The following is a 17507-nucleotide window of genomic DNA, read 5'->3' as shown; positions in this document are numbered from 1 at the left end:
GGTATATGTATCAGGACATAAAGAAGCCATTGCCTAGATTAATATGGATATTTTCTTTGTCTGGGGACATGGCTGCTACAGTGGAGAAGGTGGCTGTGTTGTGCAGATTTTTGGATATTCACTCTGTGACGAAAAACCACCTACTGAAGTACTCTTTGGCTCACGCATTCTGCTGTTTCCTGACTGCTGTGGAAGATGTCAACCCAGCAGTAGCTACGAGAGCCGGGTTGTTGCTTGACACCATAAAGAGGCCAGCTTTACAGGTAGGTTCATTATGTGGGGAAAAAGTACATTCAAACAGGAATCTGGGTTTTCACCCAAAGTTCAAAGCGGTTCAGCTGTACAGCATCATGGTCACTGCTGACATCACTTTAGGCAAGCTGTATGCTTCTTGGTAATTGACATATGCACAGAATAATCGAAGGAAATGGTACTGTTCTAGCCCCAACTTAGAATCATAGAATCATGTAGGTTGGAAGAGACCTTTATGATCATTGAGTCCAACTGTAAAAATTTTGATGGCTGCAAAGGATTACTGTTGCATTTGAACTGCTATCGTAGAAAGCTGTAAATGTTTTTTTATGATGTTAAAATTTCTTGACATTTTTCAATTATTAAAAAAAAATAAAAAAGTCTTATGACACCCTGCTGAGCTGACAGTGAGAAAACGTATTCCAGACATGGTCTTGCTCTTTTCAAGATTTACTTAGGCATGTAATTTTAAGCATTTGAGAGACCCTGCCAACCAGAATTCTCATGACTAAAACTAAGCAGATATGAAAGTGCATCAGAGCCTATGCATGCAAGCAATACTTAAAAAACACCCCAAAACCTCCCATAGTACACAACTCCAGTTCTTGTTCTCTGGAGAATAGAATGAATATATATTTTAAAAAGTTCAGTGTTACTGCCTATAAAAAGCTGTTAATACCTGCTAGTTTTATTCCATATAGTGCCTTTTCAAAATAGTTTCCAGAGAACTTGAGTTCACCGAGGCTGTTACCAGTATACTGCATTTGTATATTTAATGTGTGGGTTTTCTTAAACATAAGTCTTGGCAGTACACCCAAAATTCTAGTGCAAATAAAGTACAGAAGCATTTTCATGCAAAGCACTTCTGATACACTTCACATAATCTTTCTTCCTCTGTTTGGGCTTGGTGATTCATTCATTTTGTAAAAAAGAGTTTGATTCAGTTGCCTAAATATAAACTTTTTCTCAGGCAAGGGTATGTGAAGAGAATACTTTGATACTGTGTACCAAATGTGCAGTAGGACAGAACTTTGCATGTATATCTTTGTGTTCCTCAAAATCTTAGCACATTGTACATTCTAAATATGATGTTCATTTATCTCCTTAGTTACCTTACTTCTCCATCGATATCATAGAATTAACTAGGTTGGAAAAGACCTTTAAGATCAACAAGTCCAACCATTACCTCAGGACTGCCAAGTCCACCTCTAAACTATGTTACTGAGAGCCTTATCTACATGTTTTTTTTGAACACTTCCAGGGACAGTGATTCCTCCACTTCCTGGGCAGCCTGTTCCAATGCCTGATCACCCTTTTGGTGCAGAAATTTTTCCTAATACCCAATCTAAACCTCCCCTGGCTCAGCTCAAGGCCGTTTCCTCTTGTCCTATCAGTCATTACTTGGGAGAAGAGACCAACCCACCTCACTACAACCTCCTTTCAGGTAGTTGTAGAGAGCAGTAAGGTCCCTCCTGAGCCTCCTTTTCTCCAGATTAAACAACCCCAGTTCCCTTGGCCATTTCTCGTAAGACTTTTGCTCCAGGCCCTTCAGTAGCATTAGTTCTGATTTAAAGGCCTTGGCAGGAAAAATGAGCTAAACCTTTATCCTGTACTAATTAACAGAAGTTGTGAGCTTTGACCTCCCTTTGCTTTAAAAAAATGCTTAAAGTTTTCACATATTTTTTTTTTTTTTTTCCCCCTCTATAGGGTCTCTGCCTCTGCCTTGATTTCCAGTTTGACACAGTTGTCAAGGACAGGCCCACGATTCTTAGTAAGCTTTTGCTACTTCATTTTCTAAAAGCGGATATTCCAGCTTTGAGCTGGGAGTTCTTTGTGAATCGCTTTGAGACCTTGTCTCTGGAAGCACAGCTTCATCTGGACTGCAACAAAGAATTCCCTTTCCCAACAAGTAAGCAGAGTCTGAATCCATCTGGTTGCCTTTTATCAGCGTATGGAATTTCAGCTGCCTGCAAGGGTCTGAGAGAGATGTAGGTCACTCCCAAATATTCTTATTTAAAGATGTGACCCTACATTTGAGTATTTGGGAGTGATTTAAAATTTAAAATATGCAAAAGGTGTTTTCCAGGTTTGTTTTTAACCTTTCTCTTTACCTTTTCAAAGACACAAGCATTGCAAAGGGATGGGCTCACCAGTGTTAGTCACTCACATAATTAAAGGGTTTGAATGCACTATAGACATGTGTATAGAAAAGCACACTCACAGATTTTGGAGGCGCTGTTCAAATCCAGGATGGTACGTGTAGGCAGGACAGGAGGTCAGTGAGGCAAAACTAGAGGCCACACTTGGGTATGAGTGCACTGAACGTGATCCATACTTGTGAAATTTCTGCCATTTTAAATAGAGGGCACCTCTATTCCCTTAGGCTGAAACTCAGGTTTTGCTTTCAAGAACCTGTTTTTGTCCAATCTCTAAAGAAAGGAATAACAGCCTAAGTTTTTAAACAGCTGTGCCATTTGGGGTTTTATGGATTTCAGAATGAGAGCATGCAAATGAGTACCTTGCAGATGGACCCTTGAGCCCATGTGAAGCTTTCTTGACTTGAGTGGGACCTGGGGCCCAGTTGCATTTGGCACTTAACAGCATTAGGGCCTCACCATGCTGTGGAATGAATCCTAACTTGGTCAATTGCATTTGCAAAGCTATCACTGCTGTCCGGACAAATGTCGCCAACCTCAGTGATGCAGCAATGTGGAAGATCAAGAGGGCTCGTTTCGCACGTAATCGTCAGAAGAGTGTGCGTTCCCTGAGGGACAGTGTGAAGGGACCAGTGGAGTCAAAGAGAGCGCTCTCCCTTCCAGAAACCTTAACCACCAAAATTCGTTGAGTATCTGTTTATGTTTTTGTGACACACCTACATCTTCTCCCTTAGGATCATATCCTATTGTTGGGTACACATCGGAATTGTCAGTATTTATCCAGTTGGGATAGCACTAGGTTTCTGCCTGGTTTGGGCGTTATTTAGATGACAAGTTAGTGAGTTTGACAAAGAACATAAACAAACATTATGCCTATGCTGTGTTTGTTTAAAATGCCAGAACAAAATGCTTCAAGACTAGTTTGTGGATAGATTTTAATTTGTGGCTAATACATAGCAGTTTAGTCTAAAACAGATACAATATTTACAGAAGAATTCCTGTTACTAATTTATTAATTGTAATTATTAATTGGCATATGCAGCATATGCTAGACCTATTAAAAACAACTGTTAATGTCTCAAATGAGCTTTAGAATATCTTCAGAATTCCTTTTTTAAGAAAACAATGTCCATGCAACACATCATTCCTGCCAGCTTGTATAGGAGGACCAAGGTGCTGGAAAACCATAGGCTTGTATGGAGAGCAGAACAGATATCTTTCCAAGCAGAAACAACAGAAATTCCCATCCTCATTTAGAGAGTTTCAGAAACACAGATTAGTCTTTATATTCAAATTGGACCTCACACATTGCTCCTACCCATATAATAAAAACTGATAAGATGTGCAAACCTGGGTGCTGGCGAACTGTTAAGTTAAAAGGTAATTTCTCCAAAGCAAACATCACAAAATATCTGGGGACTCTTAATCCTTCTTGACCAGTTTCTGATCCTGCATAGGGGTTCCTGTGTGGTGGCTCTAGTACCAGCAAAACTGACGGATGGAGAAAACTAGAGTTATAGAACATGGTACATGAAATCTGTAGGGCACACAAGTGACATGTTTCGAATGTCAGACTCACTGCCTGACAACAGTGCATGAGTAAATGAACATAAATACACTAGAACTGAATATATGCTGAAGTATAAGATGTCCGTACTGCCTTATTAAACAGAGTTGCTCTTGTTTTTGTGGTGTTTGTGTGTGTTTGGTTGTTTTTTGTTTGTTTTGTTTATTTTGGTTTTTTTTTAAGCTTTGAGCTTGACCAGGCATGAGCAGTCTGCTCCAGCACTTGGAGGAACACCAGAGCAAACACCAGGTGGGTTTGACAAGGGGGAGTGTTTTGATAAACAGGAGAAGGCAGGCGATGGCTTTCTTGTTGACTCAAGAGATAAACTTACACAAGATAGAAGTTGTCTAAAAGACACAGTGAGTCACATCTCAGCATAGGTGTAATTTGAAGATTTGCTCTCAATCTGTACTGAAACCTGCCCCCCAGTTCTAAATACTACTTCAGGGCTGGGAGGAGGTTATTCAGAGGCAGTCAGCTATGCTGGTGCCTCAGCCTCCCGTGTTTCATTACTCACAGGAACAAGTAAACTTTTTTAGTAGGCTGGCTCCATGGGTCACCTCTGTTCAGCCTGATCTTTGACCTTCAGGTTTTAGAGACAGGAAACAGAATGCTTTTGTTTGTCAGTACTGGAAATTATCCTTGTCTCCTCTGTATGCTTATAGACATCTTAAGTCCCTTATTTTGTATTTACTGAAGTTTTGTGAAGATGTCACCCTTTTGTCAGGCATTTTTAGAATAGCTAGCTCAGGATCCAAGTAATTTCTAAATAATTGTTGCTGCTGACAGTTCTTGCTCTGAGTCCTGTGTAGACTGACCATTTGGGAGTGAAAAACCTCAGATTCAGATCTTTTCATGTTCCTTCTTCAAGGCTTAAAATACTTCCATCAGACACAAATTCAGAATCAGAACAGATCAACTTCCTGGGTGATCAGCTGAAAGGAAAATACCTTGCCAGCGTGGATGCTGACTAAGCTGTGAAATCAACTAGGAGAGCTTCTGAATAAGCAGTATATAGCCTTGTCATATTAGACCAGTGAGAGCTGCAAATCAGCCAGTTCCTTACAGAACATATGTGTGGGTTGTTATAGGCTCATAGAGGGAACAAGTGAAATAAGGGTTCAATGAACAGACATGTCACTGAATGATGGAGCTCCTGCAGCAAGTCCAGCGAAGGGCTGGAGTGATTAAGGGTCTGGAGCATCCCTCATGTGAGGAAAGGCTGAGGGAGCTGGGCTTGTTCAGCCTGGAGAAGACTTGGGGCAGGGAAGAGGGAGGAATGACAGGACTGAAGAGAGAGTGTCAAGAGGATGGGTCGAGACTCTTTTCAGTGGTGCCAGGCGTCAGAACGAGAGGGAATGGGCATAAACTAAACCACAAGAAGTTCTGCTTGAACATGAGGAAGAACTTTACTGTGAAGGGTGACTGAGCACTGAAATAGGTTACCCAGGGAGGCTGTGGAGTCTCCTTCCGTGGAGATACTCAAGAACTGTCTGGACACAATCCTGAGCAATGTGCTCTAGGTGGCCCTGCTTGAGCAGGGAGATTGAACTAGATGACCTCTGGTGGTTCCTTCCAACCTCAATCATTTTGTGATTCTGTGATTGTTCTTCATTTAATGGCACCACTCACCTGCTATATACTAGGCTTAGAGAAACTTGTCGCATAAGAAGTATCAATCTCACAGTAGGAATTGCTAGCCATTGTGATTTTATTAGATGTATTTTGGTATTTCAAGGCTTCAGTTTCCAGACTCAGGTAATTAATCTAAGCTTCAAATTAAGTTTCCACTAAAAATGTATATATAAAAAATTGCATGTAGCTAGTAACCACTGAAGAAAAGTCTGATGATATGATACAAAATTATCATAGATGCTTTGGAAACTAGGAGACAAAGGACTGTCACTCTCTTCCTGCCCAGCTTTGATTATTTCTTTCTAAAATCCTAATTTTTTGTAAAATAATTTTTTTTAAAGTTTGACTCATAGTTTTTAACACTTTGCATTGGCAGTACTGAGCATATCTGGTTCTTCTAAGGAACTAACTGACTCCTAGACATAGGCTGTACATCTGTTGTAGAAAAACATTTATTTCATACACACTACTCAAATGAACCAGTCCTGGTGCTCTTTTGTTCTTTCTAGATCTAAAACCGTAATCCTTGCACAGTGCAAATACAAGCTGAATCCAATGTGCATTCTGTGTGGATTAAACACCAGGATCATGATTAGTTCATGTAGCCTCTGCAGTACTCTGGACAGTCACTTAGAGTTTAATTGATAGGCACAGGGATCATAATTGGAAAGATGCATGATGGAATTGTGGTCTGATGTTTTATGTTATATTGTGATATACCTTAAAGTAATTTGAAACTAAATGGGTCTGATGTAAGTGACATGTGAATAAAGAGATGAATCTGTGGGCATAAGGCTAGATTGAATTCAGGAATAGTGGCTGTATATTGACCAGCAGGCTGTGTGTTTGGTGGTGTGAGAAGGTTTTCCTGGACATGGACATGAGTGTATGTATATACATACTTTGTATGTAGGTGCACACACACATGAATTATGTATGTATGCACACACATTTTGAGGGTTAAAAGCTACCATAGCTACTGTAAAAAGACCATGGCTGTCTTGGAAAAGTCCTAGAAAGTGTTAACTAGCGTTAGTATTATGAAATACTGGCAAAATTGAGCATTTTGTCACTGAGCTTCTAAATTGTATTGTTCAGCAAGTAAAGTAAAACAGGTTAATCTTTTCAGTTTAATTACTCATGGAAATCTGTTTGAAGAACATGGATTTATTTAGAGCCCCTTGGTGCTTTGACTCATTTTATCTTATGTCCTTCTTTGTTTTACTGAAAATCTCACAACATATAATAGAGATGAAAATAAGTAGGCTGAGGAAAATAGTTTAGTATCATCTTTATGAAAACGGTGTCTTTTTGATTCAATTTCATGGCAAGTTTTAACCATGTATAACATGTGGAAAGATGATTTCTCAGTTGATGTCCAGAAAGCTTAAGTTTATTTTTTATATACTTTTTTAATGTGTTTCTGAAAAGGGTAGTTGCAGTATTTCTGATTCTTATTATTTCAGAATGCATTGTTTCATTTTTGCATCTGCAAATCTTGGTCTAGCAAAAGTTTCATTTTGATGGAAGGTTTCTATAAATAAAAAATCTCAGTGAAAACTGTTGGGAATAAAAAATACTATGTAATATGAAGTCCTTTATTCTTTTTTACCAACATAAGACCAGTCATTCTTAACAGAAGTACTGTTACTTAAAGTTAATCTTAACAGAAGTGATTCTGAAAATTTCCATCTTCACCTGTTGTAGAGCCCAACTCTCTCCTGTTCTCAGCAAAGTAACCAAGCAAACAAAACCCTTTGCTCACCCACCAATAAAACCTAAAATATTTAAAAATTATTCTTAAAAAATTACAAACGCAGTTTTGCTGATGAAGAGCCTAAGACAGATGCAGTTGTATCAGCACAGGAGTTCCTTGTCAGAATAGCATCTTACGTTGAGAATATGGATAAATCAGAATATTAAAATAATTTTTAGCATTTGCTACAAATATATAGCTATGAATTTACATAAACCATGGGGCATGTAAGTAACTAACAGGCCGAGTGGTATTAGTTGCTGGCTAGTAGCCCTAACACAGACATGCAGGAGCAATTTTAAGGTTATACTTTGATCTGATCTTGGTTGTAGGGTCTGTCTCGCAAACTTCAACTTCAGCTGTTCTCGCAAAAGTAAGGACTGTGTCCAATAGTTGGAAGGATTTATCCTTCATACCAGCTTGCTTTATCTCAGTTATTCGCTATTAAACAGATTTTTAACCACGGATCAGAAAATACATGAGAATACATTTTAGTAATATTTAATTATGAACAGTTGTAGTGTGGCGTAATAAAAAATTTTCAAGCATCTCCCTGTTTTGATGCCATCAGAATATTTTCTGTCCCCTTTGTTGATTATCCTAGAAGAAACATTTTTTTATTTAGTTTGCATATAATGCATGTATAATGCATTTTATTTATACAGAAGCATCTAACAAACTACTGTTTTTAAATAAAACATGTTGGAATAATATACTTACTGTGCTTTACCTATGCATTTGTTCAGAATTATTTAATAAAAAGAATCTGATACACTGATGTGTGAAACAGCTTCTGCTTTTCATGAGTTCAGTTTCTAGTCTTAGCCTAATGTAGAACTTCAGGAACTGCTAAGCGCTAAGAAAGGCCTTACACATAGGATGAAATGCAAGAGGGTAACTCTAAAGGCATTTACCAGAGAATTCTAGTAATGATAAATGGTCTTAAAAGTAACTGGAAATAGAGTATTTAAAAAAAAAATAAAATAGTGTAGTATGAAAATCTAAATACTTGCCCAGTGAAGTGTGTTTGTTTTGCTTGGATAGTGATAGCCAGCACCCAGGCTTCCTTGTGCTTTGTAAGTAGCCTCTCATCTTTCATATAGTCATATTCCCATGCAAAATTTTAGTGATTGATTGTTTTGATTAAGTGTTTATAAACCAGGTCTTAGGTTTCTTTTCTGGGAAAAAGCCGTCAAAGTTTTGACAGAATACGTAGTGTCCAAAAACTTAATAGTGCCTACATTTTGGCCCAAGTTATTTGAGAGAAATACGGACTCAATGCTAAAAGGGGAAGTCTTCATTCTTTCTTTAGTCATTACTTGTTAGAATTTTCTCTATATTTCCTACCTTTGTTGTCCACTAATGTTTGCTGAAGAAAGACTGAAAACTAAGCCAGATGAGAATTTGGTGGCAGTGGGATTCAATTCTCCTTTAACGCATAGATGTGAAGGAATAATAACACTCAATTTGGCAAAAATGCCCTGGGATGGGAAGATAAGCAGCTCCATTAAACATGGCAAAGCTGAAAAATGGCGTTCAGTGTACACCATAGGTGTTACTGTGCTGTTGAGCCTAAGGCAACACGACCAGTGCCCTCAGAAATGCAAGCTTATCTCCTGTGACTTCACCACGTGTATTTAGGCAGAAATTGTGCACTGAACTCTGGAGAAAGATTCTGGTGTATTCTGTACCCTATTTGCAGTCTTATCCAGTGTCTGATACCAATGTGTCTTGTACCAATAGGACAGCCCTCACCAGAGAATGATAACACAATAAAAGACCTGCTGCCAGAGGATGCTGGGATTGATCACCAGACGGTACACCAGCTCATTACTGTGCTAATGAAGTTCATGGCAAAGGATGAGAGCAGTGCCGAGTCGGACATCAGCAGTGCTAAAGCTTTCAACACAGTCAAGCGCCATCTGTATGTGCTGCTTGGTTATGATCAGCAGGAAGGATGCTTCATGATTGCACCACAAAAAATGCGTGTTTCGACCTGCTTTAATGCCTTTATTGCTGGAATAGCACAAGTAGGTGAAGGCACTTACTACTACTTGCACCTATTTCTCATTGCTTGTTGTTAAAATGGTGGTAGCACAGCTGCCTTTGTACCAAAATAATGGCTGAGTGTGGTAATCCTACTTAAAACTTTTTAACACTTCTTCAGTTGGGGAAAGAAATTGGGAACAAGAATGGCTGCTTGTTGTTTACTCTCAGAAGGCTCAGTGTAGTCTAATCAATTGCTTTCTGTAGGTTTTTCCTTTGCAGTTAAAAAGTAAATAGTTAAATAAAAGTAAGCTAACTTATAACTTTTTACTAGTACTCTAAACTGGAATAGAAATAATGGTTTTGTGTGTGTGGAGGCACACAAATACTACCACTGTATGAAAAATTAGAGACAGCTCCAAATCTCTTTGCCCTCTCTTCCTCTAGTCTTTGAATGCATTACTTCCCTCTTTTCCCATTCTGGAAGAACTGGGATCCACGTGCTCTTGCTTGTTTCCCTGCATGAATAGTCCATAAATGCTTTGGCATTCTTCACTTTGCAGGAGACTTGCTCTCCTTCTTCCTTAGAAGGCACTAGGATTTTCTGATCTCCCTTTCCTAGGGAGTGGTGCTACCATGATGAACTTCTGCCTGTATTGCTATTATAAATGGCTGAGAACATCCTTGTCTTACGCCTTCTTTCTCCATCTTGTAAGGAGGACTGTAATTTCCTACCTGACAAGGCTCTTCTAAGGTGCAGTTAATTCTTACTGATAGAACAGTTGGTGACGCTAGGCTGAAAAACATTTCGCACTTGCAGAGTAGTCTTATTATTTGCAATGAAACATCATCATCACTTCCATACTTCCTTCTTATCACAGTCGCTCATAAAGAAATACCTTTGAGGGGAGAGAATGTTGTTACTTCAAACCTTCCCCTGCCCCAGCTCTTAAAATGCTCACTATAACCTTCAGACGTTGCTCAAAGCTATCCCGGCCTCTTCTGTGTCTGAATTCTTATCAAGATTGTCTGGTTCATACATTGGAGTCAGTGATTTTTTTTTTTTATTTTCATTTTTTTAAGTCAGTTGTAATGTAGGTAATTGAATAATCTTTTACAGTCATGGAGAAGTCAGGTATCCATGTTTCTTCACCTTTCAGAATGTGTTAATACAAACTGGGTAGTTGCAAATGCATCCTGATCCATGGTCTCAAAGCACCGTTGCTGTGTGTTTTTAATCATCTTTCATTTGTACAGTTATAAGCTGAACCATGTAAAAGGAGGTTCAAGCCTGTTGCCATTGTATTGAGAGTCCGGAAGTGGCAGTTTAGATCACAGGGCAGCATCTTCCACATTTTTCTGTATGTTTTCTAAGTTTGGATTCTCAAACTTAAGTGATTGTAATAGACCTGATTTTCAGAAGTACCACTTACTGCAACTCTACGTAAGAGCCCCTGCCTTTATTCTGCCTTTAAAATGTCTCATGATAGCTGAATTCGCCGTTTCTGTTTAAAAAGCTTTGTAGCTGAATCCTGACTCCCCTGACGTAAAATAGAGACTGAGAACTTCACTAGAGCAGGATTTTTTTTTCTCCATGTAGCAGATATCCCCATATCTGTGGGTATTTTTTCTGTGTAGCCGTAAGGTTGCTTTGTGTTGGGAATTGGCTTTGCTGCAAGATACATGCTATTTGCAATTCAAAGATGCATTTACAGAATGAAAACTTAGTATGGAGGTCTTAAGAGAGCTACTTCAGTTACCCTTCCTCCTCTGGTCATAAATATTTGCTTTCCCTCATCAGCTCCAGGAAGGTTGGGATTGGGCTGACTTGCCGATTGGTTGATTTTGATTCCAAGCTTGGTTGGAATGGTCAGTGCAAGGGAAAAAAATCAAATATCTCTTAGTATTTTGCATTGTAAAATCTGAGTATTTGTAATTCTTGAAATCATAAAATGTCTTTTTCTCTCCCTAGCGGCAGAAGCAGCCAAGTTTTGCTGTTTGCAATCACTGTGGTGTTGCTCCGCGGGGTGGCAATGTTGTACAAGCCTGTCAGAGTGGTGAAGCCACCAGTGCCAGGCTCTGCTCAGCATCCCAGACTGAGCTCTGCTCAGCATTTGCAACATCCTTGTAGTCTAACCCGAGCCAGGGGGTTTAACACAACCACGACAATCATTTATTCCAGGCCTTCCTGTGACAACTTAAAAATCGGGTCTGCTCAGCTTAAGACATGTCTGCATTGCAGTATGTGCTGTGTTAAGGCAGGGCTCTTGTCTTTCTTGTGTGGATGAATTTTTCCTAGCCATGCTATATAACTGTATCACACCCTGAGAGGACAAGGTATTTGGTGATTATATATCATCTGTTCAACAGGCTAACCCTACATGGATAGACATGGGATTCATTTATTTAGCTCTATGCATGCAGCACAAAATTTTGAGACAGCTGCACATCAAACCAGAGAATTTTACAGGGAAAAACTTTTAGTTAGCTTGTTCATGAAGGAAACTTGAGAGATGAGTTTTGTGTTTGTAAATTAGGCTCATCCTCTTGTTCTTATTAAAGCAAAACAGAAAAGAAATACAGGTCTGAAGAAAATGGATGATGTGGATGAAACTGATGTGTCTGTTTAGATGCACAGGGCTCCTGATAAAGTGCACTAAGTACACTAAAACTGCAGGGACATGTTAGATCTTGGGAGTTGTGCTGGAGTTTGCTTGGCCAGTTGTTATGTCTTCCTGGGTGTCAACCAGTATAGGTCAGCATCAGAGACAAAGACTTTGTGGATCCTTGGTTATCATCTAGTTTAGGTGCTGATTTCAGGATATATGGCTTTAAATAAAAATAGCTAATGTTGCAAGGCTGATGGGAAGATAATGAAAAATAGGAGTGCAGTTTCAATTGAAAACATGGTTTTGTCAGGGTAGTGGGAATATAGGGCCACACTGAACCTAACCATCAGGATTTAAGCCTTTAGGATAGGCACCAAATAGCACAATGCTTTTCAGAGGTTGTGGTGGAGGCAAGGCTTATGACTAGCAGTAATAACAGAAACACCACCACTAAAAATTGATAAGCATTTTATTTAGATCAAGATATTATTCATTACCTTTATTCTTGGATCCTCTAAGATTTGCATGCTTAGACTTTCTCTGTAACATGGCAGACACACTCCTGCCTTTACTATAATGAAGAGTGGGATTTGTGTCTCATTACCTGATTCCAGACATGGGGCTTAAAAACCCAACAGCTAATGTTGCAAGCCTGATGAGAAAATAATGAAAACTGGTAATGCAGTGTTAACACACCCTCCCCCCAAATATCCAAAATACACCCCTCTACCCTAATGACATCCTATGTGTTAAACATGGGATATACCTAGTATGGTTTTGTCTGTTGAAGCGTGATCAACTTGTGCTGTAATACAAGGCTGCCCCAGCTTAATATATTTTGTGAACCTGCCAATGTATGTTAAAATTTAGACTGTGCAGGATGAAAGGCTTTCAGAACACATCTTTTGTTTCATTTTACCTATCTGGCTAAAATGAGAACATGGCAAGCTGGCAGAAAGTTTTTAACTGTTAGTGGGGCTTACTTAAACACATCTCTTTCTTTTCACTTGACTAATACCTCAACTGTATTAGTTATTTTGCTTTTTAGCATCACTGGATTTGATTTTGGTGAGCTAACTACTGTGTTAATATTCTTTTCAGGTGATGGACTATAACATCAACCTGGGAAAACACCTTCTTCCCTTGGTGGTGCAGGTGTTGAAATATTGCACGTGTCCTCAGCTAAGGCATTACTTTCAGCAGCCTCCTCGCTGCTCCCTCTGGTCCCTCAAACCTCACATTCGGCAGATGTGGTTAAAGGCTTTGCTTGTCATCCTCTATAAAGTGAGTATCCTCACCTTATTTTGTGAACAGCGAAAATTTACACTTCAATTTGAAATTTATAACATGGAACGCCTAGCTGCATTGCAAGTGAGAGGAACTGAAGAATACTTTTCTCTGATTTGCTTTCTGCATTTAATGTCAATGTCTGAAGTAGTTAGGCTTTCATCTGTGCTACTGACCCTTTACTTCTGTTGTCTACATTGTCTTTTACATGGTTACCTGAGAAAGAAAAACATGGATTTGAAAATAGGAAAATGCTATATAAAGTTCCAAAGAAGAGTATTTCAAGTAACTTGGAATTAGTTTAAAAAAAAAGACTTTAAATGAGGGAGGTGTCAGCTTAACAGCTTGTATTCTGTTGAGTGATGCTTTTTAGGGAGTAGTGTTAAAATGTAATGTGTTTATGCACTAAAATGGAGCTGTGAATACTTTTATGCTTAACAAATTTCTAGCAGGTCTGTAGGGCACACAAGAAAGTGGAGATACTAGAAATGAATGATAATGTGCTGATTGAAATAGAGTATTTGGAGAATGGTTCTTATGAGAGATCTTTTGCATTATTATTAATAGTTGGTTTTGTCATATAAAAGTCAAGGAAACAATATAGTAAATGTTACTAATAGGATTTTTCTTTTAAATTTCTTTAAACAATTCCGTGTAAAAAATGTACAAAGCTGAAAACAGTCCTGCTTCTCATAATATATTTAAAAGTGTATGATCAAAGGAAGGCAAAGGGCATCCAGCTGACAATATTCTTGTCATTTTTCTGTTTTACTGCCTAAATGTTTATCCAAGGAGAAAAGTTAGTTTTTAAGCTGAAGTTCTTCTCTTTCACTGAACAGTACCCCTACAGAGACTGTGAAATCAGCAAGATTGTACTTCACCTAATCCACATCACAGTCAATACCCTCAATGCTCAATATCACAGCTGCAAGCCCCATGCAACTGCTGGTCCTTTGTATAGTGACAACAGTAACATAAGCCGATACAGTGAAAAGGAGAAAGGTACTTTTAACCCTCTCGTTTATATCATTGTCATTGATTTAATTCATTAAGTCTTGCAGACTTATGTAGAAATGGGTAAATATGGTCTGAATTTTAGAACATGATACTCAGAATTAAGTCCCAGATGTGACTTATCTGACTGGCTATAGCCATCTCTAGTAAAAGCAATTCACAATTTCTGTAGGTGAAGTGTATCACAGCAGTCTAACATCTCTTGAGGGAGTATACCTTAGGCTGAGTAGTTCAGTCACCATGTCTGGATAGTCCTTGGCCTCTTGTATGACAATATTAACTAATCGTGCCCACAGACAAGGTGTGCAACCAGCCTGCCACCGCATTCGGATTATAATAACATGGCATAGTAGCAATGATGTGGATGTCTAAAGGTGAAAGAGAAAGTTTTTACCTTTAGAGTCTGTGTCCAATTCTTAACTCTGTATGTGCTTGCTAGCTGTATCAGAGGTACTGTGATGGTGTGAACTAGTGTAAGGTTGGGGTGTGAAATAACATGGTGTCACTGAGTGTAGTTCCTTACAATTGTGAAGTTTATTATGTGAGAAGTGTTTATGAGCAAAGTTTAACAGGTTCTTTTGATGTTAATCTGTAGCTGCATTTCAGCTATTTTGCCTTTTAGCTGCTCATTTGCTATTTACATCCTCCTCAAGTCTTCCTAGTGTGCAACAAACTTCTGAAGAATACAAGAAGCACTTTTTATGCATGTCAGTACCTTTTCCTCTTTTGCTGCTTGTTGCTCATGAAAGGAATCCAACAGAACAAGGACACAAAACTTTGCTTGAACACCCTATTACTCAGCTTTAGCAAATTAAAGCAGGCTTAAAATGGATATAAATGATGTATGGCATATTGTCACTCACTTGGAAGTTTTGTAATGCTAGAGGAGGGCTAAGAGGGTTCAGATAACTGTGGACTTACTACGAATGTCTTTGTTTTAAGCTGAATTAATGACTTAATTCATGACTTAATAATGCTGAGGGTAGTAATAATACATTTATAAAATGCATTAGTTTCTGGGTTGATGCTGAGACATTTCTAAGACAAAGTGAGGTTCCTAAGTACCCAGCTTGCTCTTCACAGTAAGTGCCAAGTTAGGTTCAGAAAACTCGGTGTTCCAGTCCCATGTCTAACATTGATTCCCTGGGTGGCCTTGTGTTTCATATCATTGTTTCCCTATGTTTAAAATAAGGAGAATAATATTTACTTGCTTTCCAAAGCTGTTGTGAAGTGCTTGGGGCTGCTCACAGGCAAAGGACCATAAATGGTCTAATTTTACTCTGTAAATGCTGACTTAATTGTAGGGCTGATTCTCCTTCTTTGGTGAAGCGCTGCAAAAAAAGAGGATGTAGAAAAGTTTTCTTCCATCTGCAGGAAGCAGTCATTGTAATTCTGGAGGGACCTGGAAATTCGAAGCCTTTCCCACCTTTGATAAGGAGGCTTGTTTAGTCGCTGGTCAGGTAGTGTGTGTGCTGCTGTCATCATCAAAGGCAGTGTTAAGATGATGAACAGATGAGGATTTCATTGTCAAGCAACAAGAATCCCTATGCTAAAGATGGATTTTCCCACTATGGAAACTTTTTCTTTATTTTTCTGCCAAACTTTCATGGGGATCATGGCAAGGGTACAGACTGGTATAGAGCTGATGATAAATCTTGTGTGAAGAAGCGTTTGTTGCCAAAGGGAAGAAAAAGTTAGACACATAGGACATGACGTTAAAAGTGATCTCCTAACTTATTAAACCCAGCCCTTGTAGTAATTCTTGCTATCAACTTTGATTTTTCTGGATTCATCATATCAGTAAGATACCTTATCCCTGATGCTTTTAGGTGGCAGTTCCATAACTTCTTGCACAGAGAGTTTCCAGCAAGTTCAAAGCTAAAGATATTAACATCCAATTTAAGACTTCAGTTTTTGGCCAATGTAACTCTTTGGCTTACTTGCCTCCTAGACATCAACTGCATTTCCTCTCCATGTTTGCTTACCAAATAAACAAAGCAAACTTTTTTGTTTCTTCTCTTGAGTACTCCATTTTCTTTATCATCTCAGTAGTGTTTCTGATTTCATTCGAGATTTATCACTAGACATGATAGATATGGATTTTTCCTTTTTTAAATTTCATTTTTTCTATCAGTTTCATACAGGTGATGTTATTTTTTGATGGATAAATAGATTTGGATCTTTCTCTCTGCCATTTTCAGCCAGAAGGGCTCAAATTAGAGCATAATGTTTTACTATTTCTACTTCAATCAATATTTTCATAATTCATACTCTTAGGTCTTATTCTGCTGCTATTACCAGCTTTCCAAGATGATCAATTTCTTCCTTTTTCACCTTCCTGTTTTGCTGGTTTGTTACTGACTGTGCAGTTCTTGTACTAATTTCAATATTCTTCAATTTAACATTTCTCACTGAGCACTATAGAAGTTATTTACTCAAGTCAGTGTTCAGATCTATTGTATTTCTTCCATCTAAAAAATCTGTATTATTACCAGTAGAAAAGATCAGCTTAGAATGGTAAAAGCTTTGGTGTACTTTGTTGTGTTGTAACCACTTTTTCATTTATATCTCTTTCCTTTCTGACTTTAATTCAAGATTTAGCAAGAATGGCAAAGTTGTATCTGGGATATAAATTTTCTTGCAAACTTCATTGGAAAATGATTTTTCATTTTCCAATTCAAGTTTGATTGAAACTAGCTGAGGTTTTGTTACATAGACAGCTGTTCATTCAAGGAATTGCACTCTCTAAAGAGTAATAAAGTTTTTTCTTTCTCCAGCAGAGGAAGACAGTGTTTTTGATGAATCTGATATTCATGATACACCAACTGGACCTTGCAATAAAGAATCTCAAACTTTCTTTGCAAGACTGAAAAGAATTGGTGGCAGCAAAATGGTGAAATATCAACCAGTTGAGATGAATGCTCAGAGAAGTATGAATTGTTTTGTTGGTATAAACTCATGCAGAAATACAATTTCCCGCTCTTGGTTTCAAGCTACCACCTTTCTTTGTAGAGTTTGTTGCACTGCCCAATTTGAAGCCAAATGCTCTGTCTGGCTTTTGAGAGCCAGTACTCCTTGTTTCTCTGAATGAGTTCTCTTACAGGGATCTCAAAGTAGGCACTCCAGATTTAAAAATATCTAAAATCAGCAGTTGTTTTCTGAAACTTTAAGCTCCTTTGAATATAAAAATGTTTAAGAGGGTTTGTTGCAATTTTCTTCCACCATTGGGCTGAAGATTTTTACTC

General features: G+C 38.4%; 1 protein-coding gene across 13 annotated transcripts in view; it reads left to right on the top strand.

The window, feature by feature from the left end:
• UNC79 (unc-79 homolog, NALCN channel complex subunit) overlaps positions 1-17507 on the top strand; it is a 110193-nt gene that overhangs the window by 39726 nt on the left and 52960 nt on the right. For 11 of the 13 annotated variants that reach the window (XR_003991095.1, XM_030484006.1, XM_030484011.1 and 8 more), the window contains 8 exons: positions 82-263; positions 1960-2161; positions 2913-3092; positions 4159-4224; positions 9110-9396; positions 13063-13245; positions 14088-14250; positions 17040-17192. Coding sequence is in view for 12 of the 13 variants with exons in the window: in XM_030484006.1 (XP_030339866.1) it covers positions 82-263; positions 1960-2161; positions 2913-3092; positions 4159-4224; positions 9110-9396; positions 13063-13245; positions 14088-14250; positions 17040-17192 (1416 nt within the window). In the remaining variant the exon portion in view is untranslated. The remainder of the gene's footprint in view (positions 1-81; positions 264-1959; positions 2162-2912; positions 3093-4158; positions 4225-9109; positions 9397-13062; positions 13246-14087; positions 14251-17039; positions 17193-17507) is intronic. The other 2 variants (XM_030484010.1, XM_030484003.1) reach the window with 2 other exon arrangements.

Source organism: Strigops habroptila, chromosome 4, assembly GCF_004027225.2.
Source record: "Strigops habroptila isolate Jane chromosome 4, bStrHab1.2.pri, whole genome shotgun sequence".
NCBI lineage: Eukaryota > Metazoa > Chordata > Aves > Psittaciformes > Psittacidae > Strigops > Strigops habroptila.
The sequence above is the reverse complement of the archived record's forward strand: the minus strand, read 5'-3'. Positions and strand labels throughout refer to the sequence as shown.